Source organism: Larus michahellis, chromosome 3 (assembly GCF_964199755.1).
Source record: "Larus michahellis chromosome 3, bLarMic1.1, whole genome shotgun sequence".
NCBI lineage: Eukaryota > Metazoa > Chordata > Aves > Charadriiformes > Laridae > Larus > Larus michahellis.
The window spans coordinates 132,069,470-132,095,992 of record NC_133898.1 but is presented as its reverse complement, the minus strand read 5'-3'; the positions used below and the strand labels follow the sequence as shown (position 1 = coordinate 132,095,992).

At 50.9% G+C, this 26,523-nt stretch overlaps 1 protein-coding gene across 2 annotated transcripts; it reads left to right on the top strand.

Annotated features, from left to right (window-relative positions):
- The first annotated feature begins 126 nt into the window (after positions 1 to 126).
- Positions 127 to 25,659, top strand: PPM1G (protein phosphatase, Mg2+/Mn2+ dependent 1G). 2 transcript variants are annotated; one of them, XR_012586384.1, is made up of 11 exons: positions 127 to 886; positions 6,413 to 6,482; positions 16,952 to 17,037; positions 18,935 to 19,067; positions 20,421 to 20,890; positions 21,326 to 21,463; positions 22,272 to 22,506; positions 23,972 to 24,101; positions 24,417 to 24,519; positions 24,957 to 25,294; positions 25,417 to 25,659. XR_012586384.1 is itself a non-coding variant. In XM_074582365.1 (10 exons), the coding sequence occupies exons 1-10, from the start codon at positions 767 to 769 to the stop codon at positions 25,158 to 25,160; spliced, it is 1,689 nt and encodes a 562-aa protein (XP_074438466.1). In that variant the 5' UTR covers positions 127 to 766; the 3' UTR covers positions 25,161 to 25,659. The 2 variants fall into 2 exon arrangements, 1 of the variants encoding a protein (XP_074438466.1); XM_074582365.1 differs by having other exon boundaries at positions 24,957 to 25,659.
- The last annotated feature ends 864 nt before the right edge of the window (positions 25,660 to 26,523 follow it).

Below are 26,523 nucleotides of genomic sequence, written 5' to 3'. Positions count from 1 at the left end.
GGCGGGGCGGGGGGCGGGGACACTTGGCCGTGTGCGCCAGCCAATGAGAACCCGGAAAGCTGCCATCAGCCTCTGCTGATTGGCCGGTGGGCGGGGCTTCGTTTATATAAGCGGGGGTGGGGGGGCGCGCGTAGAGCCCGGCAGTGTCTGAGGCGTGGGGGTTAGTACGTGCTTTCTGGCCCCGCGGCTCCGGGCGCCAGCCCTGGGGCCCGGCGTGGCGGGGCCGCCCCCCCGCCACGGGTAGGCGGGGGTACCGCCAGTCCTGAGTCCCCTGTTCCTCTTCCCCAACACACGATGGGCGCGCTCCAAGCGTGGCTGCCTGGGGCCGCCTCCGTTTCCCCGGCCGGCAGGGCCAGCTGGCCCACCTAGGGCAGCTCGCAGCCAGAGGTGGGCAGCGCCGGGCCGGGTCCGAGCACTGCTGACACGGGGATGGGGGGAGCAGCGGCCGATCCCCACCGGCCCGGGTCCGCCTGTCGGAATGCGCTCCCGGCCCCTGGCGCCGCGCTAGCCGCCGCCCGTCTCTATGGTAGGCACTTCCGGCCCATGTGCGGCAGCCGCGCGGGCAGAGCGCCGTCCCCCCGCGGCGACGCTCTAGCCCGCGCTTCCGGCCGCGCGACTTCCGCTCGGCGGCTCCTCGGTGGGAGGTTCTGCCGCCTCGCCGGGCCGTTCGCGCCGCCGCCCGCTCCGCTCCCTTCCCGCCGCCGCCCCTCCGCCCAGCGCCGCCGCGCCGCGAGCCGGGTCCGCCGGCGGAGGCCGCCGCGGCGCCATGGGCGCCTACCTGTCGCAGCCCAACACGGTGAAGAGCTCGGGGGACGGGGCCGGGCTCGGGCCGCGCCCGCTCCACTTCGGCTTCAGCGCCATGCAGGGCTGGCGCGTCTCCATGGAGGTGAGCGGGGCACGGTGGGGCGGCTCCCTTCTCCCCCCGCCCTTTCCCGCTGTCCCTGCCGGCGCCCAGCGGAGGGACGGGGCGTGCGGGCGGTCCTCGCTGAGGCCGCGGTGCCCCCGCCGCCGGAGCGGGAGGGGCTGCCTGCCCCGGTGCTGCCGTGGCCTGGCCGGTGTCCCCTGGGCCGCCGCTTGCCCCAGCTGGCCCGCTCACCCGCCGGTGAGTCGCCCCCCGAGGCGAGGGGGCAGCGGTGCCTCGTCGGGGCCTCTCCGGGCATGCACAGCCCGGGAAACCGCGGCTGGGAACGAGATACTAAGGTTAAAAAGTGGCGGTAAGGACAGCGTAGTGCTTGGGGTGCATGAAAGCAAATGGAAAATCCTCGGCTGAAATCCCTGCTTTTCTTTCCAGGCAGAAACGAAGCATCAGTCTCTTTCTATTCTCTCTCTCCCTGTCCTTGTTTTTTTTCTAGGCAAATTTATTGGAGGAATTCTCAGTGATACCTGCAGTCTCCTGTAGCCAGGCGTGGCTTTACCATCCTGTTAGCTGGGCTTGTTATGTGGCAAATGAATTATCACAAGATGAATATCTGGGTGCAGGACACGGGTGTTTGCCCACGCTTCTCCCGGTGGGGAACTTTGCTGGAACTTCTTTGTAAAGCTGCTTATGTAAGGGTGATGTTGAGCTGCTGGGACTGCTCTGCCTGGCCAGCAGTCACTCCTTCTTTGAATTTATCACCCTCTGTGAGCACCATTAATGTGCAGGTTTATTTTCCCTTCCAGGCAGCCAGCAAAGAGGCTAAATTAGATAAATATTAATATTGGTCCCTGCAGTTCCCCCCCTGGGTACATCTTCTCTGAACGCGGTAAAACAGCCTTCTTGTTTGTAGTTTGGAGAGAGGGTCCCATTCAGGCTGACAGGGATTGATTTTTTGCAAATATAGTTTCATAAGCCACGCTCTCAGATACTTTACAGCTACTGAAAGGTTACAGCAGTCTCAATGGTGATAAAACTGCAACCAGGTGTTTCCTCCTTTCTGTGTGCATCAGAACTTTGTGAAACCATGGGCTCTGGTCTGCAGGGTAGAAGGGGCAGGAGAACTGATGCTTGTGCTCTTGAGACAGACTCAGAGTATCTGTGTGTTTAGCTGGCTGTGACTGAGGGTGTCTCAGCTTGTCCCTCCTGGTGACCTCTGGAGGGGTGAAATGGTGGCACAGAGACATTGCTGGAACGTTGAGGTGATGCGCAGTATAATCTCTGCAAGGCGATTAGCTCGTGTGTAAGAGGCTGAATGCAGGTAGTGTTCTGGCATCCTTGGTGCACAGAGGCTGAAAGCATTTTAAAGAGGTGGGCTTGGGTGAGGGAAAGCAGAGAGCTGCCGCTATTTATAATGCTGATGGGCTAAAGTACTCCTCCCACAGGTGGGACATTGGCTCATAATTTCACTTATTTGAGGTCTGTTCTTGCTGTTGTTGACCTTTATGGACATTGGGTGAGGCCCAGAGCTTGCAGCTGTGTTTTCTGCACTAGCTTATCTCCCTGTTGGCAGAAACAATGCTGAGGCCGTTGGTGTGGACATGTTTTAGCTGTGTTATCACAAGAAATGAGAAGACAGCAGGAGCGCTTCTGTTACAGGTTGAACCTGCTGGAAATTCTTTCTAAGTCTGTGATGGGAGAGAGATCACCACGACACATGTATTGTTTGACATACAGCTGAGCAGAAGTTCTTCTGCATTCCCCACTTGCATGGGGAAGTGGTGTTCTCCAGGGCTCGGTGTTGGGGCCGGTTCTGTTTAATATCTTTATCAACGGCCTGGATCAAGTCAGGGAATCGAGGGGATTGAGTGCACCCTCAGTAAGTTGGTGCAGGAGTGTTGATCTGCTGGAGGGTGTAGAGAGAGGGGGGGTCAGTCTCTTCTCCCAAGGAACAGGCCATGGCACAAGAGGAAATGGCCTCAAGTTGCGCCAGGGGAGTTTAGGATGGATATTGGGAACAATTTCTTCCTGGAAAGGGTTGTGAAGCATTGGAAGAGGCTGCCCAGGGCAGTGCTGGAGTCGCCATCCCTGGAGGGATTGAAAAGCCGGGCAGACGTGGTGCCGAGGGCCATGGGGTAGTGGTAACTTGACAGTGCTGGGTTAGTGGTTGGGCTCGATGATCTTAAAAGTCTTTTCCAACCAAAACAATTCTGTGAATCTGTTTTCTTGCATTCCAGTGCTACGTGTTCCTCTCTGTGTCTTGTCTTGTGTTTTTACCTTTTCTTCATGTTTAGTTATACTTTTGCTCCTCTGCAAGGCTTGGAGAAAGTTCTGAGCAAATGTTTAGGCTTTAGTTATGGATTATGTTAGTGAAGCCAGTCAGAGTGTGTGCAAGTGGTAGGACACAGGCTTTTTTGGGTAGCAGAAATTTGTGTAAAAGAGCGGTCTGTTGTCTTTAACTTACGTTTTAGGAGCCCCCAAGTGAGGTAGGTGTGCAGGGGCCTTAAGAAATACTACAATAAAAATCCATTCTTAGTCCAGAGGAGTTGCTTTGTGTATATGGCAGTGTTTTGGGCAGATGAGTGACTCAAAGGATACGGATACCAAAAAATAGTGTTAGGTACTACGAGCAAATAAGAAAAGAGAAAAAGCTGAAGACGGCTTTATGGTACAGAGAGGAGTGCTCTGGGATACAGTGAAAGGTGCAGGAGGCATTTTGGAGGTGGATGGTTGGTATCTCTGAGCTCTAGTGCTCTTCTGACTCCGTCTCCAAGATGAGACACCAACAACCCCTGTGCAGCTTCATTTCATCCTGGGCTCAGAAAAAAGTCCTTGTTTGGGTGGGTTCAAAGTATGGATATTTGTCAAATTAATTCTCAGTTTTAACTTGTTTGCTAATTTCAACTGAATTTGGTGTTTGATGTTTCAAGCATACTCATTTTCAGTACTGCTGTAGCAACCACTGAGGTAGCTGGGGGAGTCCTAGAATCGTGCCGCCCTTGAGGGGAAGCCTTGATAGCAGAAAGCTGGTATGGAGGGGGTTGCTGGCATCCAGGCTTCGTGAGCTCTTGCTCGATCTGAAGAGGATGAGATCCTGGTTACTTGGAGGACAATGGCTGCAGACAGCTTACCAGCTCTACTTGTAGCTGACAGCCCCTTCTGCTGGCAGCACAGGGTGGTCTTGGTGGTCAGTTGGGTGCTCTCTGGGCTGCTCTCAGTGTTGAAAATGCCAGGGACTGGTGTGCAGCCCGGCTGGTGGAACCACCAGCACTCGAGCTCAGAGCAGCATAGGACAAGCCCTGTGTGTGGCACGGAGCTGAGCCCTCTCCTGCCAACGTGTGCTGGCTGTGTTCGTCTGCCCTCCCTGACTGCAGCGAGGACGAGCTGCGGTCGGTGTCTACAAATGGAGAAAAGAGACTCTTTTGGCTGCCAATATTGGGTTTCCTCCCCAGCAGCATTTGCATTACTTGCTCTAATTAAACTGCTCTTTAGTCACCTGGGACTTATCCCAGTTACTTTGTTGTGGTTTTGCCGTCTCGCTAAATTCTGTAAATGCTCTGAAAAGTGAGCATAAAAATGTTGACTTTTTGCTTATTCTTATTTTCATTTACTATCTGCAGTGAACTCTTTGGTTAAATTGCCAACATTATAATTCAGAATCATTTTTTTCATTTTGAACTAAGTTTGTAATTGGTATGTTCAGATATTGTTTTCATCACGGTGTCAGGAGTTTTGTTGGACTAAGTGCTGCATAAACCCAGAACCTCTCTTTTTCTGTTTTTGATAGAAATTGCACAGCAATGTAGTTCTCTTCTTATAAGATTGTAGGACTTCCGAGGGTGAAAAGCTCTTATCCAAGGAGTCCTACAATAAAAAAGTAAAGGAGCTCAACAGTTGCTTGGCTGAGCAGCAAATGTAGCTCTGTGTGTATATAGAAATTTTGGGTTATGGCTGGCAATATGGACACATGTAAATCTTGGACCTAGCTATCTTGGAGTAAGCACAGGGTTTTGGGGCAACTGTAGCACATTTAACTTTGAGGGGATGAACTTGAACCACAGCAAAGAGACTAGATCACATTTTTTAGAATATCCCATGATTGCTCTTGAACAAAAGCACATGGGGTGTAGTCAGGCTGTAATTTGGTAGGTTAGGGCTTGAACTTTAAGGAAAGTTACATTAGTTGGGCAGGGGAAGGGTTTAAGAGCAGATTCAGTCCATCCATCGGTTCTAGGCTTTGCACTGGAATAGCTGAGTTGGGTTTGGTTACCCATAGGCTGATAGAGGCCAGGCGTTTGGGTGTAAAATCCAGTGGTGCCTTCTTCAAAGTCTGCTGTTCCTGTGAGACCTTGCAGAGAGAAGGGTTGCTCAGTGTATATAGCTTATACGTTGTTGATCTTTGTAGTTTGGGAGCATGCACAGGGAAAGGCTGGAGGCAGTTTGATATTTCCGCCCAAAATGCCCCAGGACACACCATCCCTCCAGTTTGTCCCTGGAGATTCTCAGAGTTTCTGGACAGTTGACAGAACCAAGACATATGTCTTACCTTAGGAAGTGATACCTGGGCTTGTACTTTGGTTTTTGCACTGTTAGGTGACTAGTTGCTTGCTTGTCCTTTGCTTCACTGCTTAAGAGACCCTCGAGAGGCCAGCCTTTGTGACTTGCTTGTCAGGTAGCCATGCCTGAGGCAAGCAGTGCCTTCATGGAGCATCCTACGTGGCAAGAAGAGCAGGAAGGAGCCTTTGTCCCAAGAGAAGGTTGGTTGTTCTCACTGGATATGGTAGTCCTGTGTCCTGCAGGGCTGCCTTTCATCGGGCTGTTGGGATAGACAATTGCTGTTGCCTGCAACCATATTCACCAGGACAAGCAAAGGCAAACCCTTATGGTTGAAGGCATGAGGTCAGGAGGCTCCATATTTGACCTTTTGGCTTCATCATCAGAGCATCACAGTGGCTTTTCAGTTTGCGTGACTCTTGTTTGGCAAGAACTGGGGAAGAGAGCATCTGTGGGAATGGCCAGACTCCATAGGTGACCCTCAGCTAGTTGCGCTTGTCTGTGTGGGGGAAGTTGCCAGTGTACCAGTATAACTTGTATTTCTGTAGTTACACTCGGCTAGACGGCCCGCAGCATTACAGCAGTTTGTACACTGCAGCACAGCTTGCTGCCTCGTGTTCGCTAAGGACCGTGAGCTGCTACGGTAACGCAGGCATTACAAGTGAGCAGAGGGATTTGATTGTGGCTTGAGCTTGGGCATATCTAGAGGATATGTTCTGAGGATCTGAAGGGGTTTCCAGTACGACCTCATGGTGACAAGGATGTGTTACTGCTCTAGCACAGAGCACCATAACATTAACGATCCGTGCCCTGTTTTTGAAGAAGGGTGCGCACCAGGTAAGCTTTCAAGCATGAGAGGAGGCTTTCTTACTGTTCTTGCTCTCTCTCCAGATTGGAGAATCCCCGTGTCAGTGCTCATGGCCTCCCTGCTCCTTTCTCCCACTTCTCTGCAAGGTCTAGTGCTATCCACATCATTGCAGACTTCTGCTCTCTCTCTTTCAGGATGCGCACAACTGCATACCCGAGCTGGACAGTGAAACAGCCATGTTCTCAGTCTACGATGGACACGGAGGTAACTGCATCCCGTTCTCTCCCGAGTCCTTCGGTGTGGCTCCTCCAGGCTGCTCAGGGGCTGCTGGGGCAAGCATCTATCTGTCGTTAGAAATCGTACTTCTTGGGAAGCAATTTCTTTGATAGCTATCATTGAAATTTTCTTAGGGTTTCTAGAAGGAAGGTCTTGGGTTGATACAAAATTGAAATGGGATTTGCATCCCATCTTCTAAAACTTTTAAGAATGACTTTTTTTTTTTTTTTTGGTGGGCAAGCTGGACAAATAGCCACAGAAGAGTGGCAGTAAGAAAAACTGCATGAGATTGGACTGAAGGTCTGACTTTAGTCAGTATGTTCTGGTGGTTGCCAGTACTGGTTGCCCCAGGAAAGAGTGGAGGAAACAGACCAGGCAGATCCATTCCCTGACACCTTCCCAGTTGCCATTCCCCGCTTAAGGGCTCCTTGAGCTACAGGTTGTGGCCATTCGATCTTATAGACACACTCGAGTCTTCTTGACGCCTTCATGGATTTGTTTAATTGCATTTTAAAACCATGTTTATATGTTTGGTGATTATTTGCTTAGGATGTTTTATATAGAACTTAATTTATTATTTGAAAAAAATACTTCGATCTAAATGTGCTGCCTGATAATTTCACTCAGTATCCCAACACTTATGAGAAATCAGTGAATAATCACTCCGTTAGCACTTTTCACTTCCATAATTTTGGATTCTATGTCCTTTCTTGCAGTCAGAAGAGTCCTAGACTTGTCTCTGGTCATGCAGCCGAATGTGTACTGTTAAATTAGGGCAGGACCCATTTTCTGTCCCTGAGGTCAGTTGGTGCAGTCCGGCCACACTGATGCCGTTAAGCTCTTAGCGTTTAGCACAGTGTGCTTGCATCCAAACTGGCTGTTGGTCCCTGCTTCCTACTAGATCCTGAACTGTGTCCAGAATGTATGGGAGGCTAACTAGCTTATGCCAAAATCACACCGAGGATCATTCTAGTAATTTTTAGTGTAGGTGATGAAATGCCTGGGCTGTGGAACTCATTAAGCTACTGCTGTTGGACGCATCCATGGATTCCAGACATTATATTGTACCACAACTCTGAAATATGTCCTTTTTTTTGGACATGGTCCAGTTCTGCAGCATGCTTTTAGTTAAACTGACTAGAGCTGCCTATAGCTTTCAAGTTACAGATATAACATGAATTTATTGTGATGTGTTTCCTGCTTTGTTCTCAGTTTCTTTCATAACAATTCCTAACATGTTAACTGTTTTGGTACAAATAAACTGTTATCTGACATTTTTAGAACTCTGTCCCCGATTTCTTCCAGATCTTTCCTAAGTGGTATTAGGTGGGTTTGAGTCCATCCAATGTGCATATGGAGGCTGGTTGTCTTTTCTGTTTTTCATGTTCTTGTCTTTGTCAGTGAGGAATTTTGTCTGCCAATGTAACGTAAAAGTGCAAGATCCTGGTGTTAAATTTTGCAGATTATTTTAGTTTTGATCATCCCAAATGATCCATCACTTCTTTACTGACCTATTTTTCAGATTATTTATGTAAATATTGGACAACATAAGTCTTCAAGGAGCTCTCCCAGTGGCCATCCTCCATTTTTAAAACTGTCTGCTTCTATCAAACCTTACTTCTTTTCCCACGGCAGCTTAATATATAAAGCATTTGATGATTTATTTGAAAGCTTTTTGAAAATCTATATGGAGTATATCAACTACACTGCCTATTTCCTCCTGCTCATTGACTCTTTGAAAAAACGTTGACCAGTTTGTGACATTCTCTGCTGTATATTTAACCCCTGCCCATTCTACCATATGTATCCATGTATCTGCTAATTCTCTTTATTACAATCTCTACAGTTTGCTGTGTTCACATACCAGATATGCTGGTCTCTAGTGTTGTGAATCCAGTTTCCACCACTCTGAGGCTTTTTAGTTTATTTTTTGGTACCGTCTGCATGCCTTTCGTTTCTCTGATAGTGGAGCAGATTCAAGTGGAAGGTTACATACTATAGTTCATAATTTCTTGCTTTCCTTTAGAACTGAGTTATCGAATTCTACCAATTAGTAAATGTGAGTTTAAGACCTTTTTTTGCAATAGTCCTTATTAAAAAGGTCAGCCTGGGTAGGTAGCTCATTAGTAGCTGCTCTTAAAAAGATATAGTCTTCATTTGAAGCATTTAGATTAAATCTTTTGATGAACTTCATCTTGGAGTGTGCAGAGACCTGAGTGGAGCAATTGCTGATATCCTGAAGATTATCTTTGAGAACATCGGGGTGATGGGTTGGTTTTGAAAGGCAGAGAAGGACAAAGGAAAAAGGATATAGGGGTTTAGCAACTATTCAACTTAATATTATTTCTTGCAGAAATTCAGAAACCGTTTGTAAGCATCTAGCAGATAAGAAGATAAGTAGCACCAAGCAAAAACTGGCCAAGAATGAAGAATATCAAACCAATCTATTCTTCTTTCAGATCAGCGTGTTAGTTTCTCAGCTAACAGGAAGGTGTATTTCATGTATTGGGTTTTAGAAAGACTTTGGGCACTTTTACGACATTCCCGTTAGTGTAAGACATGAAGTAATGCGTCTTGTTTTCTTTAAAATACAATAGGAAAGATGCAAAATAGACATCAAGGAAAGGCACTAATCAGAATGGCAAAGCACTGGTGTGATTTTCTAACTTGTGTCTTAGATTTCCAGTGGTTCAATCTCTACAGCTCTTCCTAGACAAACCTTTTCAGGAAGGGTAGGGATATAGTTGAACCTGGCTCTGAAGGTCAACTTCTGCCTATCCCTACTTTTATATAATTGTATTGATGCATTAGTTCTTTACTTTGAAACAGTTCCTCAGGCCTGTCCCATGTAAAAGAAGTTTTTAGGCTGGGGAATCTCTCTAAGCTTTATTAGCTGCCAGTGCAAAGAATTAATTTAGCTTTTCTTTTATAGCTTGCTCATCTATCAAGTTTAAACTCTCCAGTAAGCTTCCTGCTCCAGGCAGGTTGGGAAGTTTTTATTATTGTATTCCTTGAAACAGGGGGGTGGTGGTTGTTGTGGTTTTGTTTTGGTTTTTTTTTTTTCTTCATATTTAGCTTTCTATTTCACTTACCAGTTTTTCTTTTACCTTTTCTCCCTGTGGACAAGACTTCCAGTTTTTGAAAGATGCTGCTGGTTTTTACATTCTAATAGCCTTCCCCAGTTGCCTGTTTACTTGCCCTGGCCTCCTTGCCCCCAGATCTTGGAGAATGATATATGGGTACCCTGCGCCTCCAGTATGGCGTTTCTGATCAACCTCTGTTGCTGTCTACCTGTGCTTTATCCTTTTAGCTGTTTAATGTGTCCTCATTGACACTCCACCTTCTCGGAGGTCAATGTTATCATAGTGAGGTTTTCTTTTTGCTCCTACCAGGGTGTTTAATTTGCATACAACAAGTCCTGTTGTATTTTTTTTCCAGTTTGTACGCAGAGTAATGGATCTCTCTTGTCCTGTTCTTGGTCACCTTGCCTTCTGTTCTGCCTTAGCATTCTGCCTCCCTGTCGTGGGAGTTAATACTCTGTTTTTAAAATTTTTCTTTTTCTGTTTTGGCACAGTGTCTCAGTCCATAGGGATTCTGTAGTATCTGTTGTTATCTAGTTTATTTGTTATTTGATGCTAAGCTTTCTCTATTTTATATTAAAATGGTGTGTATGTGTCTAAATACAGATCAAACCTTTGAGTGGGATCTACTTTCGGCCTTGTGAAGGTGAGATAGGATGGGGTTCTGTATGTGCATGCACTGGAAAAGATTTGATCTAGGAACCTGTGTCTCTGGAGGCCTTTTCCTTGGCTCGGATTCTGCCCTGAGGCTGCTGCGCGTTCTTGTCTTCACATGTTGGATTCAAGCCTGTGCTCCTGGAGATAGAGAGATCATACGGCAGTGAGACTGCATGTACTCTGGAGCCAGCCTTGCCTGAAATATTGAAATAAATTGATCATCTGAATGTGACTCCTGCTTTTAAAACTGAATCAGGTGTAGCTTTTGGCAGTGGCATCTAGAAATATGCTCTGAGACTTGACCTTTCCCATGTACGCTTTCACCTTTCTGCATGGGTCTTTCAGACATCGGAAAACTCCACATGCTCTTTTGCAAACAAAAACGGTCTCTTTTTATAAAAAGAGAATCCTCCAGATATTTACTTTTTCACTGAATTCAGTGTTATGTGTTAAATATCTTACTTTAGCCTCCTGAAGACCTTCATGCTACTGCATCTATGTTGCGTTATGCAGGAAACGCAGCTGAGGCTCTGGCATTACTTAGCTGGATGCCGCTCCTCTAGAAAACATTAATAAAATGATTCATGGAGACTCTGAGAGTTTTATGGTGGGTTTCACACCGGAGACACGGAAGGTGTGATCCCGGATGCATTGTTGTTTGTGTGTTGTGGTTGTAGCTGAGTAATTGTATTCTCTGAGTGTTCACTGCCTGAAGGTTTTGGAGTCCCCAGCAGCTGAAGGCACTCCCACCCATGGGTACCAGCGCCTGCTTTTATACCTCTGCTTCTCCTCTGTCCCGCTTCTCGGGGAAGTGTGAAGAAGTGGCAGTTGCATTTGGTGAGGTTTTCTTTTTCCCTTGCTCTCCTAAAACTGTTGGTGCCAGACCTCCCATTGCACTTTAAAATGCATTTTGGAGTGTGTAGAGCCTTGTCTGGAAGGTAAAAGCAACAGACTTCATTCCTCCCCTTTGGGAGATTGTCCTGTGGTCTTGCCCACCTTGGTGAGGGGAAGAGCCTGCAGGGCAGTTCTTCACTCTTACCGTGCTGTGCTGTGTTGTGCTCATGCACTCATCCTTCTCTTGCTTCAGCAAGTCCAGTTGTTAACCCAGCACTGCCAAGTTACCACTACCCCGTGTCCCTCAGCACCGCGTCTGCCTGTCTTTTCAATCCCTCCAGGGATGGCGACTCCACCACTGCCCTGGGCAACCTCTTCCAATGCTTCACAACCCTTTCCAGGAGGAAATTGTTCCCAATATCCATCCTAAACCTCCCCTGGCGCAACTTGAGGCCATTTCCTCTTGTCCCATGGCCTGTTCCTTGGGAGAAGAGCCCGACCCCCCCTGGCTACCCCCTCCTTTCAGGGAGCTGTAGAGAGCCAGAAGGTCTCCCCTCAGCCTCCTCTTCTCCAGGCTGAACCCCCCCAGCTCCCTCAGCCGCTCCTCACAGGACTTGTGCTCCAGACCCCTCACCAGCTCTGTTGGTGATAACGAATGGTAATAATGAATGCCCCCCATCTGTCTGCATGTCAAAGATGAGTTCCTTGAGCCAGTTCAGTTTCTCTGGCTGTTGTGGCAGCGATGTGCTCTGAGGTAGTTACTGCCTCAGCTTGTAAAACCTGTTAGATGTCACTGGGACTGCAGTGCCAGCCGCTGGACCTGAGGTCCCTGAGCTGGGCCAACAGCTGCCTCCTGTGCACCAGAGGGACACATGCCTGTTACATCCGAGGACTCATTTTGATGGATTGTCTTCCGCAGACAGAGGGCTCCAAAGGAGAATCTTGTTCTTCTAGATGTTTTGGTTATAACCCTAAGTGAGCACCTTTGTGTCCTCTGAGCAAGGGAGACAGGGCACGGGCACTGCCAGCTGCGCTCACTGCCCTGCTTTGAGGTTGAGCGGCAGCCGAGGAAGAGGGAAGTCAGGGAGTCTGCAACGGGTCCTCTGTGAAACTCCATCACTCTGCGGCACAAACGTCTGTTGAGAGGTCTGTGCTGGAGCTACGTGCGAAGCAGCAAAGGTCTCTTGTCTTCTGTGGCACCTACAAATTCTCTCACAGTAATTTCTCTTTGGGTAGCAACAGTCAGGCACGTTGGAGATTCATGGGTCACTATTTAATCTCAGCGTCCCTGTTTCAAAGAAATGGCTTGTTTAACTGCCAAGGCTTTTCATACTGGGGCTGGCTTCCCGCTCCTGCGGTGACAGAACGAGATCCTTCCCTATGGCGCTGCTTCGCACGGCGCTGCCAGACCCGTGGACAACATCTCCCTGCAGGCCGTGCCCCAACGCCACGTCCAGCCTCTCGCCAGGGAGGCACGAGTGCCGCAGAGCTGTTAGTGGCTTTATATGATCATAGAATCGCAGAATGGTTTGGGTGGGAAGGGACCTTAAAGACCATCTAGTTCCAACCCCCTGCCACGGGCAGGGACGCCTCCCGCTAGACCAGGTGATCAAGCTACTTGTTGCTGTGAAGAAAATCCCTCGTTCCCTAGCTGTGGCAGAAAGATTCCAACGTTGGGTCATCCTTTCCATCTGGTGGGTGATCGGGTGTCCACGCTGGTATTATTAGATCTGTCAGCTGCTTCTAGGCAGCGCGGAGCGGCTGCCGCCTCTGCAGACCCCACCGGGCAGGGATGGGCCCTGCCGCTGCTCCCTTCTCCCCTCCTGGTCCCAGCAGGCCGCTGTGGCCGGGTCTCTCCTGCCACAACAGCTGCCTGGTACGAGCGATGGGGGCTTCTACCTGCCCCGTTCCTGCTTCGTGCTTGTGCCAGACCGTCAGGGAAGCCTCTGAAGAGCTGCAAGGTGCAGCATGGCTGGCGTGCAGGTCACCCACCCGTGTCCCTGCCGTATGCTCCGGATGGTGCAGCTCAGTGCCCCACGGAGACTCAAAATGAGAGGAGGGAGAGGTGTCAGCGCCGTTGTGCTGCTCCAGATCGGGCTGGCAGGAATGACTGCAGGTTGGAAAAGAAGCTGGAGGAGATGGCAGCTGCCCCCTGTGGTGACCAGCAGTCATATCAGCAGCCTCCTGGGCCTGTTCCTGATTTGGGATGAGATATTCCTGCAGTTTTCCTAGTCTTTCTTTTTCTTGGACTGCTGAGGCATGCTCAGTGCACCACCTTGCTTGCTGGTCGAGCCTTTACATGGGAGTGTGTCGCCATGGCATCTGGGTCTCGACCAGGGTGCCAGCCAAGTCCTGGAATCCTGGGAACAGCCCTGCCCGCGGTGGAGCCCTGCATCCAAACACTGGGAACAGCCCTGCCTGTGGTGGAGCCCTGTGTCTGGACACCGGGAACAGCCCTGCCCATGGCGGAGCCCCGTGTCCCTGCACCAAACCGCCCCGGTGTCTTTGGGCCAGGCTGGTCCACTTCATCCGTGTCGTACACGCGAGGACATCACAGCTGCTGGTGTTCTCTGCAAGTTCAGGGCCGCTGTTTTATGGCCTCCTAAGTTAACGCTCTAAGTAAAAGCAGCCTAAATAAAAGGATGCACATAGTGTGCTCCTGGACTCTGTTGCAGGACCATCTTTACAGAGTGTTTGGATCCCCTGGGTCATTTTCTGACATGGCCCAGGACTCCGCACACATGTTCCTTGATGACCATACTTCTCCGAGCAGCCCCTGCTCACTCCCCCCAGCTCATCCAGTGATCTGGAGACTGTCATTATTCACTCTGTCTATAATTTTCTCATAGAAATTTTTTTTTATTTTGGCTCTTCGATAAAAACGTTACCATACCATCTGGAGACAGTCCTTCAAGACTGCATATAAACACATCTTCCCCTGTGATTCTTTGTTCAGTTTCATCTCGTGACTGGTAGTTGGCAGTTCTTTAATCTATTTAGCAAGTGCCATCTTGAAAGTTTAACTTTTTAAGCAAAGTGATGACATATACATACATGTATATGTAAATTATATATAATATGCAACTTATATACCTTACCTAAATCTGTTACATCACCATATTTAATCAGGCAAAATCATAGTATCTTTAGGAGCAGATGTTGAGTTGGATTGGCGAGATCTGCTTCCGTAAGCCCATGTCAACAGACATTAATTGTCAGACCTCTTCATTTGAGATTCTCCAAGGGCCAACCAGTCTTTTGTTTTTCTGCCTGTTTTCTGTGATTGTCAGTTCACCTTGGTATTCATAGAATCATAGAACCATAGGGTTGGAAGGGACCTCTGGAGACCATCCCGTCCAACCCCCTGCCAGAGCACGGTCACCCAGAGCAGGTGGCACAGGAACGCGTCCAGGCGGGGTTGAAATGTCTCCAGAGACGGAGACTCCCCCACCTCTCTGGGCAGCCTGTGCCAGGGTTCTGCCACCCTCACAGGAAAGAAGTTCCTCCTTGTCCTATGCTCAAGTTTGTGCCCATTACCTCTTGTCCTGTCTCCGGGCACCACTGAAAAGAGCCTGGCCCCATCCTCCTGACACCCACCCTTTCAGTATTTATAAGTGTTGATAAGGTCCCCCCTCAGCTGTCTTTTTTCCAGACTGAAGAGACCCAAATCTGTCAGCCTTTCTTCATCAGAGAGATGTTCCAGTCCCCTCATCATCTTGGTAGCCCTTTGCTGTCCCCTCTCCAGCAGTTCCCTGTCCCTCTTGAACCGGGGAGCCCAGAACTGGACACAGTGCTCCAGATGTGGCCTCACCAAGGCAGAGTAGAGGGGGAGGATGACCTCCCTCCACCTGCTGGCCACACTCTTCTTGATGCCCCCTAGGATGCCATTGGCCTTCTTGGCCACAAGGGCACATTGCTGGCTTATGGGCATCCCCTTGTCCCCCAGGACTCCTAGGTCTCTTTCCACCGAGCTGCTCTCCAGCAGGTCAGCCCCCAACCTGTCCTGGTGCAGGGGGTTATTCCTCCCCAGGTGCAGCACCCTACACTCACCCTTGTTGAATTTCATAAGGTTCCTCTCTGCCCAACTCTCCAACCTGTCCAAGTCTCTCTGGATGGCGGCACAGCCTCCTGGTGTGTCAGCCACCCCCCCCAGCTTTGTGTCATCGGCAAACTCGCTGAGGGTGCACTCTGTCCCCTCATCCAGGTCATTGATGAATATATTGAAGAGGACTGGACCCAGTACTGACCCCTGGGGAGCACCACTCGTCACTGACCTCCAGTGAGACTCTGTGCCCTTAATCACCACCCTCTGAGCTCTGTCTTTCAACCAGTCTAGCCACCTTACTGTCCATTCATCAAGCCCACTTTTCCTAAGCTTCCCTATGAGGATGCTGTGGGAGACCATGCCATGTTCCCTTTCAAGTTCTTATTAAAATGCTAGGGTCACTCCTATTTCTCTCTTAGATCACTTATTTTTCTGTGATCTTCCTTTTTTTTTTTTTTTTTTTCTCCCCTCTTCCTCCCACTCCGCATTTTTAAGAGCACGGTCAGAACAGAGCTCAGTCTCTTTGTTGTCTAGAGCCGCAGTATTGAACTTTTTGCAGTGCTATTTTAACAGAAATGTTTTGCAAGGTTTCTGTTCTTTGTCAATGGCCACTTGATCCCTTCTCTGCAGGCACATTTGAAAAATCCCTTGTCTGCTGTTTCTTTCTTTCTCTCAAATCTCACCACCTTTTCGCTTCCCAGTGTGTTCCTCTGCCTCTCCCTTTGCTCAACTGACGGCTACCTGCTTCCCACCCTTCTCACGCTTCCCCCTCGATTGCCCTGCTCCCCGTTCCCTGATGGAGCTTTGCTCCCGTGTGCATTACTGCTCGTCCTGCAGGGCCTCTGCTCGGCTGAGGAACGGGAGGGAAGCTGGGATGTGCTAGCAGGGAAATCAAGTTTGTTTCTTAGTTTCTAGCTCTAATTTTTCTTTCTCGTGACCTGTGAGCCAGGTTGCTATGAGGTTCTTTGCCTCTCTCATAAAACCCTAAATTACTAGATTGATCTCTTGCAAGTCACGCTATTCTTTCTGGTCCCCCTTGCCAGGATGAACTACAGAAGTTCACAGTCCTTCACTGTTTAATCTTCCTCTCTTCATAGCACCTTCATGATCACAAAGAATGTCTCTGGTGCTCTGTTGCATACTTGTATTAATTACTGAGCTGCTGGAGTGTTCAGCTGCTCTGGGAGTGGGTGCTTCGTGCGTGTTGTTGACTGTCGGTCCCAGTCATCCTCTCTGCTCTCAGCAGCCAGGTGTTCTGGCCACCCTTTGCTTGTGCTGTGCACACACGCACCCCTTCCTTACCAAGATGACTGCTCTGACAATCAGGACCCCCATCTTTCTGAAAGGCTTAGCTCAAGGCTGTGGCATCGTATTTTCGTTGGTCTAGAACACGCTCTAGAATACATAACGGTTTTTGTGCTGCTCATCATGTGTTGGTAACGCTCTGAGAAAGAGCTTACATTGACCAAAAGCTTCCCTTTTTCCCTGCTTGTTGTTTATACCTGCCTTTACACATGAAAATAGAGCTTCCTAGGTAGGATGGGCCTAAGCAGTTGACCTAAGTGCCAAAATGGGCCTAAGCTCCCTTTCAGGAAGCTTATAGCGTTGCCCAAACCTGATGGGTAAGAGCTCACTGAGGTTTGCCAGGGGTCACCAGCAAGTCCTGCTGTTCTGGAGACGCAGCCTGCCAGGAGGTTTGAGAGATCCCCGGCAGTCTGTTCCTGTGTGACTTTTCCGTGTCTGGGGTGCTTCTGGTTTGTGCCTCAGGAATTCAGTTGCTCAGGAGTGCGTTTTGCTTCTTGGAGGACCAGCGTCTCTAAATGGTTTCTGCTCACTTTCAGGAGAAGAAGTTGCCCTGTACTGTGCCAAGTATCTCCCTGAGATAATCAAAGACCAGAAGGCCTACAAGGAAGGCAAATTGCAAAAGGTAAGAATCGAGCTCTGCCCTCGAACAAGTGAGCACCGATGCAGAGGAAAGCCCTTGTTTAGGGCTTTGGGTACCCAACACTTACGTGCCAGGCCCCATCCCTCCAAGGTCTATCTGCCATGTCTTCCATTTTAATTTCCCTTCCTTGTTTCTAGGAGCGTACACCAGGTGTTGATTGTATTTTCAAAGATAAATATTATATTTTCCAGCTTTCTTTTTTTGCCTGTTTTTTTTTTTAATTTTCAGACTCATTCCAGTCAAAGCTGTGGGCTGGTTCTTTGAGTGATTTTGATGGGTTGTTTTTTGAGGGGTGAGGGTGGCTTTTGTCGGAGGTGGGAGGTTAGTTTGTGTCTTGCTTCCACCAAGTGATCCCTCTGCTGTAATCCTCCCTCACGGTACTAGTGCCTGGTCTGACACCGGGTGTCCCGTGGGTTCGTGCTGGGGTCTGTAGCATGTGGGCGGCGGGGAGGCAGCCCCTCCAGAGCTTCCATTTACATCTAGGCTGAGGAGAGCCTGCAAAGCAAACTTCAGTCAGGTTTTAGCTCTTGCTCTAGGCTGAAACACCCAAGTATCGTGCTTTGCTGATCCCATGCTGGCTGTGTTTGCTGGCTGCAATCAGCCTGTCTGCTGAGTAGAGGAGCCTGCGTGCTGAGCCATTCCTCACAGTGGCTTTGAATGCTCTCCTGTCCCCAGCCCCCTGTGGGGTCCAGCAAGGCTTGTGACTCGGTGTCCCATAGATCCTCCTGGAGAAGCTGTGGAAGCGTGGGCCGGGTGAGCACAGTGAGGTGCATGGAAAACTGGCTGCGTGGCCAGGCCCAGAGCGGGGTGATCAGTGCCACAACGTCCAGTTGGAATCCAGTAACAACCAGTGTACCCCAGGGTTCAATACTGGGTCCAGTCTCATTTAACATCTTCATTAACGATCTGGAGGACAGGGCAGGGCCTACCCTCAGTGAGTCTGTGGGTGACACCGGGCCGGGGGGAGCAGCCGTACCGCAGAGGGTCGAGCTGTTCTGTCCTGCAGAGGGGTCTGGATGGGCTGGAGAAATGGGGTGATGGGGACCCCGTGAAGTTCAGTGAGGGAAAGTGCAAAGCGCTGCCCTGGGGAGGAACAGCCCTGCAGCACCAGTACTTGCTGGGGGGCACCCGGTTGGAAAGCGGCTCAGCAGAAGAGGCCCCGGGGGTCCTGGTGGACATCAGGCTGACCATGACCCAGCAATGGGCCCTTGTGCACAGGAGGCAAAGGGCATCCTGGGCTGCTTCAGGCAAAGCATTGCCAGTCGAGGGAGGTGACAGTCCTTCCCCTCTGCTCAGCACTGCTGAGGCCACCCTGGAGTCCTGGGTCCAGTGCTCCAGCGAGGGGCCACCAAGATGCTGAAGCTATTGGAGCATCCCTCCTATGAGGAAAGGCTGAGGGGGCTGGGGCTGCTCAGCCTGGAGCCGAGAAGGCTCAGAGGGACTAAATCCATGTGTATAAATACCTGGAGAGGCCATGCCAAGAGGACGGAGCCAGGCACTTCCAGTGGTGCCCAGTGCCAGGACCAGAGGCAACAGGCATAAAATGGACCACAGGAGGTTTCCTCTGAACATCAGGAGACACTTTTCCAGTGTGAGGGTGACTGAGCACTGGCACAGGTTGCCCAGGGAGGTGATGGAGTCTCCATCCTTGGAGCTATTCGTAAGTTGTGTGGACACGGTCCTGGGCAACTGGCTGTGGGTGTCCCTGCTGGAGCATGGGGTTGGATCAGATGCACCCCAGAGGTTCCTGCCAGCCTCAGCCATTCTGCAATTCTGCGTGGTGTGGGTTCTGGAAGAGACTTGATTGCACAGGATGACACGCAGTATCCTGTAAGGAAAATGAAACTGTGCACACTCTCATGTCTGTGTTCATACGTAGGCCCTGGAAGATGCTTTCTTAGCCATAGATGCCAAGCTCACCACCGAAGAGGTGATTAAAGAGCTCTCTCAGATGGCTGGGCGACCCCAAGATGATGAAGATGAGAAGGAGAAAGTTGCTGATGAAGATGATGGTAAGTCAGATACCACTGGATAGGCAAGACTGACACTCCAGGACAGGGACTGAGAGCAGCTGGGCCAGGTCTCCTTTAGCAGAAGGCTTTCTGTCCAAATTTCTCCGTTAAATTTCAGCTGGAGTCAAACTGCCACCCCTCAGCACTGTTTATTGCTTTGGACTGGTGCTAGGAGAATTCTTTTGGTAGCTTAATTCTATGAATAACAAACCAGTCTGTCACAGTTTTCCGTAGGACCTCCTCCATGGGGTGCAGAGTTATAGGATGTGTCAGAAACCTCTGAGCTGGGAAGTGGGACAAGTTGTGAAGTGAAACAGTGTGATGTCCCTTGCTTTGCTCTCCCAGGCTGGTGGCAGATGCCAGCTGCAGATAAGACTGAAGAAGATTCTGGTCTCTTCAGCAATTCTTTTTCTCACAAAAGAAGCAAGTGTGCTTTTCCACCAGCAAGTAGTTGCCAGGCCATGAAGCCAGCTAGGAGGTGAATCCCGGGGTAGAATCCTGTGCTGCTTTCGGCTGAATATCTTGTGACGAGCCTTGAAGCAAATGTAAAGCAATACTGTCACCATGAACCCTGTGTGTTGGTCTGAAAATGATGAATTTGTTGGTCCTCATTCTCCAGCTGACAAAGTGTGTGGGTGGGTGGGTTTTTCTTCTTTCTGTCCTGTACTTTCAAGAGTATTTGGGATATGGATGTTTCTTTTCCTTTTGGGTTTAATTAACAAAGAAAATGGCAACCAAGGGGATGTCAGTAGGGAAACGGTGGTCATTGGCTCATAGTTTAGGGAAAGTCATCCTGTTTTCTGTCCTCTGTCCCACTTGGGAGACACTGCATTGACTGCCTCAAGCTGTTCTGTTTGTGAGTGTCCAGACTACAGCCGGTTGGGATCCCCGTAGTGCTTAAGGCCCGCGGAGCAACCGCTGTAACAAAAACTTCTTCTTCCCGGTTGCAGTATTAAGGAACAAACCTGCACATGGAAGTGGTCTATCTGCTTCCCACACGGCTTCAGATGAGCCTGCAGTGACGAAATATGAGGCTTTTTACACTCCAACCTTACAGCTAATGTACACGCTCTGTGCTGCCTACCAGAGCCCACAGGCACCATGGTAGCTGGCGGGCTGCAGGCAACGGCTGTGGTTAGGAGCCTTTCTCCTGCCGTTTGTGTATTGTTCATCTGCAGTGCCTGGGAGCTGCGGGACGGTGCAGGTCTGGTTGCGTTTGTGCCTGATGGTGACCAGCCTGTTGAGCACTGCTGAAACCTGTCTGCAACAGCAACCTCCAGTTGCTGCTACGGTGATGTGTCCTGCTTTCTGACCCTCTTTGTCCTCATCCCCCCCTCCCCTTTCCGTTTTCAGTGGATAATGAGGAAGCTGCTCTTCTGCATGAAGAAGCTACAATGACCATCGAGGAGCTTCTCACACGTTATGGACAAAACTGCACCAAGAACCTCAAAAACAAGTCTTTAGCTCCAGCTGGGGAGAACGCTGCGGAGGGGACAGGCAAGCAGCATGATGGGGAGTCAAATATGAATGGAGAGGCTGACCCAGGGGAGCTTACCGACCACAAGGAGAGGAAGAATGGGAAGCCAGATGAAGAAATCACGGGTATTTCCTCCACCTCAGACAAAGCCAGCGCTGGAGGCAACAGTCCTGCTCTGCAGAAGCCTGAACTAGGCAAAGGTGACGAGGCCGTCACCTCTTCTACTGGGGAGGCCGGGCCCTCCTGCTCCTCTACGGGAAAGCCCCAGCGCACAACCAAATCCAAATTTTTTGAGGACAGTGAGGATGAGTCAGATGAGGTTGAGGAAGAGGAGGAAGACAGTGAGGTAGGAAACAGCACTGGGACAGAGTGGCCTTCTGGCTGGGCAGAATGCATTGCTTACTGTGGTACTTGAGCTACGAGCCTCTGGCTCATCCTAGGTGTGTCCTAGGAGTAGGGTTTTCAGGCTGATACTTTGAGACCATCTCATGGGAGTGTCGGGGATTGTTTAGATAACCCTGAAGGAAACATACCCTCATCTGTGCAGCGGCCATAATGGATAGCCCTCAGTCTTGCTGCATGCGCCATCCCTCCATTCACTGTGGTAGCTGAAACTAGCTGCTCTGATTGTAGGCATCAGGTGTGGGGGAAATGTACCAGGTCATCTCACTCTGCTGGGGCCAACTTATCATCTGTCCCCAGAACGGAGGGACCAGCTGTCTGGGGAGGGCAGTGCGAGTGGCCTGTGTTGACTCCTGGTGGTATCTCTCATTTCTTGTAGGAATGCAGTGAAGATGAGGATGGTTACAGTAGTGAAGAGGCAGAGAATGAAGATGATGAAGATGACACTGAAGAAGCAGAGGAGGATGAGGATGAAGAGGAGGAAATGTTGTTACCAGGCATGGAGGGGAAAGAGGAGGTGCACACCCTGTTCTTGTGTTCTGCAGCATAGTGTGGAGCCAAGGGCACCCGGGGGGGGACTCAGCAAGGAGTTATTTCCATTTAGATTGGGGTAAAACATCCTTTTTTTTTTTTCCTCCTGAAGCTGAACACAGCTGCTGACAGTCTGACTTTATGCAAAAGGCTGAGGGATAGGGCGTGAGCCTGGGCAGCAGCTTGAGATCGGAAGAGGCTGACCCACCTGCTGGGTTTGCTGGGCGTAGAAACAGCGGTGGGGGTTGGTGTGGAATGAGAGTATGGGACAGCAGCAGGACTGCTCTGTGGGCGCTGCTGCTCCTGGGCAGAGCATTGCTCTTTGCCAGGCCAAGGCTGTGGCTCCTCAGCCCGTGGCAGTGCTGGCAGATGGGCCAAGGACCCAGGATGTCAGGAAAAGGGGATTACAGCTTCCAAGGAGCCAACCTTCTCGCTTTGGAGAGATGTCCTGGCTTGCAGTGGGGCTTCTGCTTGAGCTGGGCTGCAGCTGGAAGCAACACGTTAGAGCTGAGGGTGTAGCAGGACATGTTGAATGCTGGAGAGCCCTGAACCACTGATGCTTTGTGAAGCTGAAATGGAGGTATTGCTTGACCCTGCCTCCCAATGAACAGACTCCCGCTGTTTCATGCTTCCGTCGGGCTGTTCTCCATTGTTCTGTGCGTGCTTATGGGAAGAAGGGGTGAGATGCCACACCTCGGGGTTGGGGACACGGCTGGTGGCTAGTGCTCGTTCCCTTATTGACCTGATATGGAGCAAGAGAAAGGAGTCTCAGCAAAACCATTTCTCTCTTGCAGCCTGGCTCTGACAGTGGGACAACTGCTGTCGTGGCGCTGATCCGGGGCAAGCAGCTGATCGTGGCTAATGCTGGAGACTCTCGCTGCGTGGTGTCGGAAGGTGGCAAAGCTGTTGACATGTCGTATGACCACAAGCCAGAGGATGAGGTGGAGCTGGCCAGGATAAAGAATGCTGGTGGCAAGGTCACCATGGATGGGAGAGTGAACGGCGGTCTCAACCTCTCCAGGGCGATCGGTGAGCAAGACGCAGATGAATGCTGCCATGCCTGGCGGCAGGGTGCTGTGCTCAGGACACCCATGCTTCCAGCACTTGCCAGCCTCTAACCCTAAAGAATGGTTTTTAACTGCATGATGAGTAGAACCTATTCAATATTTCATGTGGTGAGATTACGGTCTAGTTAGAGAAAACAGCCATGAAACTGTCAGACGTCAGTGGAAAGCAACACCTAGCACCCATCAGGCTCCAGCGCAGGACGGTGTGTGAAGCCTCCGCGGCTGTTGTGCTAACAGCTGGGTTGTCAGAAACCACCTCGTATAAACTGTCTCAAAACCAGACGGATGACTTTTGAACAGGATTTTTTCCTGTTAGGAGGCTGTTGAAGGACCTTGGCGTGTTGCTTCCTGGGGACCTAACTTTATACCAGTTTGAGCTCATTTGTTCCTGAGCCAGCCTTGCCTTTTAATTGCACGAACTCCATCCCCCTTGCTGCAGTGCTTTTGGCAGCACCTGACTGCTGATAGTACTCCTCTTTTGGTCCCTTAATTGGAGTAATTAATGGCTCAGGAGAGTGGCCATGTCTGTTAGCAGCCAAACGAGGTCTTGGCCCAGTCAATGGCCACAGTCTGAGCAGATGAGATGCTGGGAGGCATTAAGGAAAGGGTAGTGAATAACACTGCAAACATACTGTGAAGTACACAGAGAAGGGAAGGAAGTGTCAGCAGTGAAGGACGTGAGTGGAGAGAGAGTACTTGTGCAGAAAGACCAAAACCATTCAAATTATTATCCTAGGGTAAAGAGAGAAACACATTTAGGACAGAATCTAGGAGTCTGCTTATCTAGGGAGACACTGACGTTTCCACCTCCTATTTTGCGGTGGCCCTAGAAGTCCCTTCCTAGGATGTAATTCCGGATAAGCCGGCTAGTCAGAGCAGAGGATCAGTTTTCTCCAGTGAGCTTTGGCTACTGAGGGTTTGGGAAGACCTGAACCCAGCGGTGTGATGTGAACATTGCACTGAAATATCTGGTCCTGGACAGCCTGAGCTTCTGCAAAATGAGCATCTAGTGTTATCATAGCAAAGCCAAGCTGGTGCTGGGGTGAGCTGCAGATCCTGCTCCAAGACATGGGATAGCTCATCTCAGGAACAGTCCTGTAGGATCTCAGATGCCATGTGCTGTTGGCCTGGTGTGGCCCCAGGACTGGCAAAAGTGGCACTGGGCTTGGGGTGAAAAGAGGCTGAACTGGCAAAGGCACCTCTTTCTCATTGTTTGGTAACAGCGTGTTGGGCTCGCCAAAGCTGATGCCTTGGACACGTGGCAGATCTCCCTGTCTGATGTGCCCACAGCCTGATCTGCTCCGGTTGTGGGAGCACTGGCTCTGATTCTGCTGGCGTTGCCCTTCGGCAGGGCAGTGTTTCTCACTGTTTGGGGGTAGGCAGCATCGCCCTGCCACAGCAACAACCGATCCTCCTCTCTGCGGCAGGTGATCACTTCTACAAGCGGAACAAGAATCTGCCTCCAGAAGAGCAGATGATCTCCGCCTTGCCTGACATCAAAGTGCTGACAATAAATGATGACCATGACTTCATGGTCATTGCCTGCGATGGAATCTGGTGAGTAGTGAGGGAGCATTGTGCCTCTTGGGCCTCACTACTCTGGTCTTTCTCTGGAGATGGGCCTCAGGAAGCCCAAAAGCCCTGTGTGATAATCAGCCCTTCTTTCCCCACGTCCTCAGAGATTTAAGTTGGGCCCCTGAGGAGTTGTTCTCGGTGGGAGGGACATGAAGGTGTGCTGAGCTCTGAACCCTCCCGTTCCTCGCTGCCCACAACTTTGTTCCCATCAGCTCCCTGCCACGGGGTGGCTCTCTTGGGACACTGTGGCATGACTGCTCCCTTCGCTTGCCTTTCTGACTGCTCCATTCTCCGCAGGAATGTGATGAGCAGCCAGGAAGTGGTGGATTTCATCCAGTCCAAGATCACCCAGAAGGATGAGAATGGAGTCCTGAGGCCGCTCTCCTCCATCGTAGAAGAGGTAAGGTCCAGAGCTGCCTCATCCCTTCAGTGTGCAGAGTTCCTGCATCCCAGCTCGGTGCCTGACTGCCCTCCCTCACCATCAGACCGGTTTGTTCAGCTCTTGGCGTTATCTGGCAGCACTTGAGCTGCAGACGCTGGCTGCAACAGGAGCAGAGACACCTCTGAGTTGGGACGCGGTTCCTTTGGCACCCTCACCGGCGTTTCTGACCTCTAGGTTGCTGTCAAGTCGAAGGAGTTTCTGCTTTCAGAAGGCCAGGGTGACTGAGGCTGTGTCCCTTGTCTGGTTGTGAACAACGTTAGGGCCCAGCCCGTGCTGTCCTGGCCTGGCAGCCCCTCAGCCGCCATCCCCTGCTAGAGCGAGCCCCGTGTGCCAGGGTGTTCAAAGCGCTGTCTGATCTCTGCTAACCCCTACGGTCCTCTCCTCTCCCTCCTCAGCTGCTGGATCAGTGCTTGGCTCCAGACACCTCAGGGGATGGCACCGGCTGCGACAACATGACCTGCATCATTATCAGTTTCAAACCCCGTAACACACACCCACCTGCCGAAAGTGGGAAGCGGAAACTGGAGGACGTGGCAGCGCCGGCAGCACCAGCGGAAGAGAATGGCAGCGACAACAACAAGAAGGCCAAGCTGGAATAGCGGGCCTCGCACGGGGACTTTGCTGTGCGCTCACCAGACTCTCGTTTCTTAAACATGCTGAACTCAAGACTCCAAAGTCTTGTCCTTTTTTTAGCCTTAGCAGAGGCCTTGTTTGTCCGTGTCCTGGTCGGGGGGTGGGGGGCGGGTCTGGTTAGCGAGGGCATGTCGCACTCTTCATCTGTAACCATTCCAAAGAGGGAGCCGAGGGCAGAGCCACCGCAGCCGGCAGCCTGCGAGCACAGAGCCCCCTGGTTAGAAGGAGGATGTCCCCCCATCGTCTCCATGTGGTTGTTGCCATTTCTGTGCCTGTGAATTTCTGTTCAGAGGGAAGAACTTTTTTCACTGTTGAGGTTTTTTTAATCTGCACCCGATTATTTAAGGCCCTTTCTGTTTTTATTTGTGAAACAATCTGGCTGTGGTGCTGCTGCCACACCTCGTTCTGTTGTACACTTTCAATCAATACTTTTTTCAAACTAAAAGGCCAGAAAACATAGCTGTACTTTTGGTCCTTGGTTCTTTGCCGGAGGTGGGAGGTGAGGAAGGTGGGGTGGGGAGGAGAATGTCAGTCCCTGGTGTCTTGGGGCGCTGCAGGGGATGCGTCTGCCGCTCACGAGAAGCAGCTGAATTCTGCCGTGTGGTCGCAGGGCACCGGCGCCTGCCGCCTCCCCGTTCCCCCGGGGTGGCTCGGCTGAGGACGGGCTGTTGCACCCAGAGCAGGAGACGCGTCTCTGGGGACAGTTTGTCTGTGAAGGGCCAGGGGTGCCGGTCACCCCCCTGAGATGACTTGCCTGCTGCACCCCATCTGTCTGCGTGCTCTCTTCAAGGTGTGAGAAGAGGCGGCTGCTGCCTGCTGTGCTGGATGGTGTAAAGCTCGTTCGACCTGTCAGCGCTGCAGCTCCCCCTCAGGAGGGAACTCCCTGGGCTATGGAAAGGTCGGACGTCCCTGCCTTTGCCTTCTGCTGGGCGCGGTGGGGAGCACGGTGAAGCAGGGATGAGGTTTGCCGGCCACTCACCTGATGAACCTCCTCCAACTGCCCTGGGGTTCCTGTGTCTCAGGGGAGAGCCCTTGGCACTGCAAGTCTTCCCTCTTCCAGGATGAACGCCACCCTCCTGGTCCTGGGCTCTTTGTCTGAGCCCCTGCAGTTCAGTTGGCCCCACCAGCCCGGATGGTGCGTCTCGTGTCATCTTTGAGCCCCTGTCCCGGTGGCCCTGAGCTTGAGCCCCTCCGTCCAGCATCTCTGCAGTGACGCGTCCAGACCTGAACAGGTTTGGTCCCCGGATCAGCTGGGCTGGGGTCCCGTGGCCCTGCTCCGGGCTGGGGGTTCAGAACCACGAACAGGCCAGTGCTGCAGCTGGAATTGCT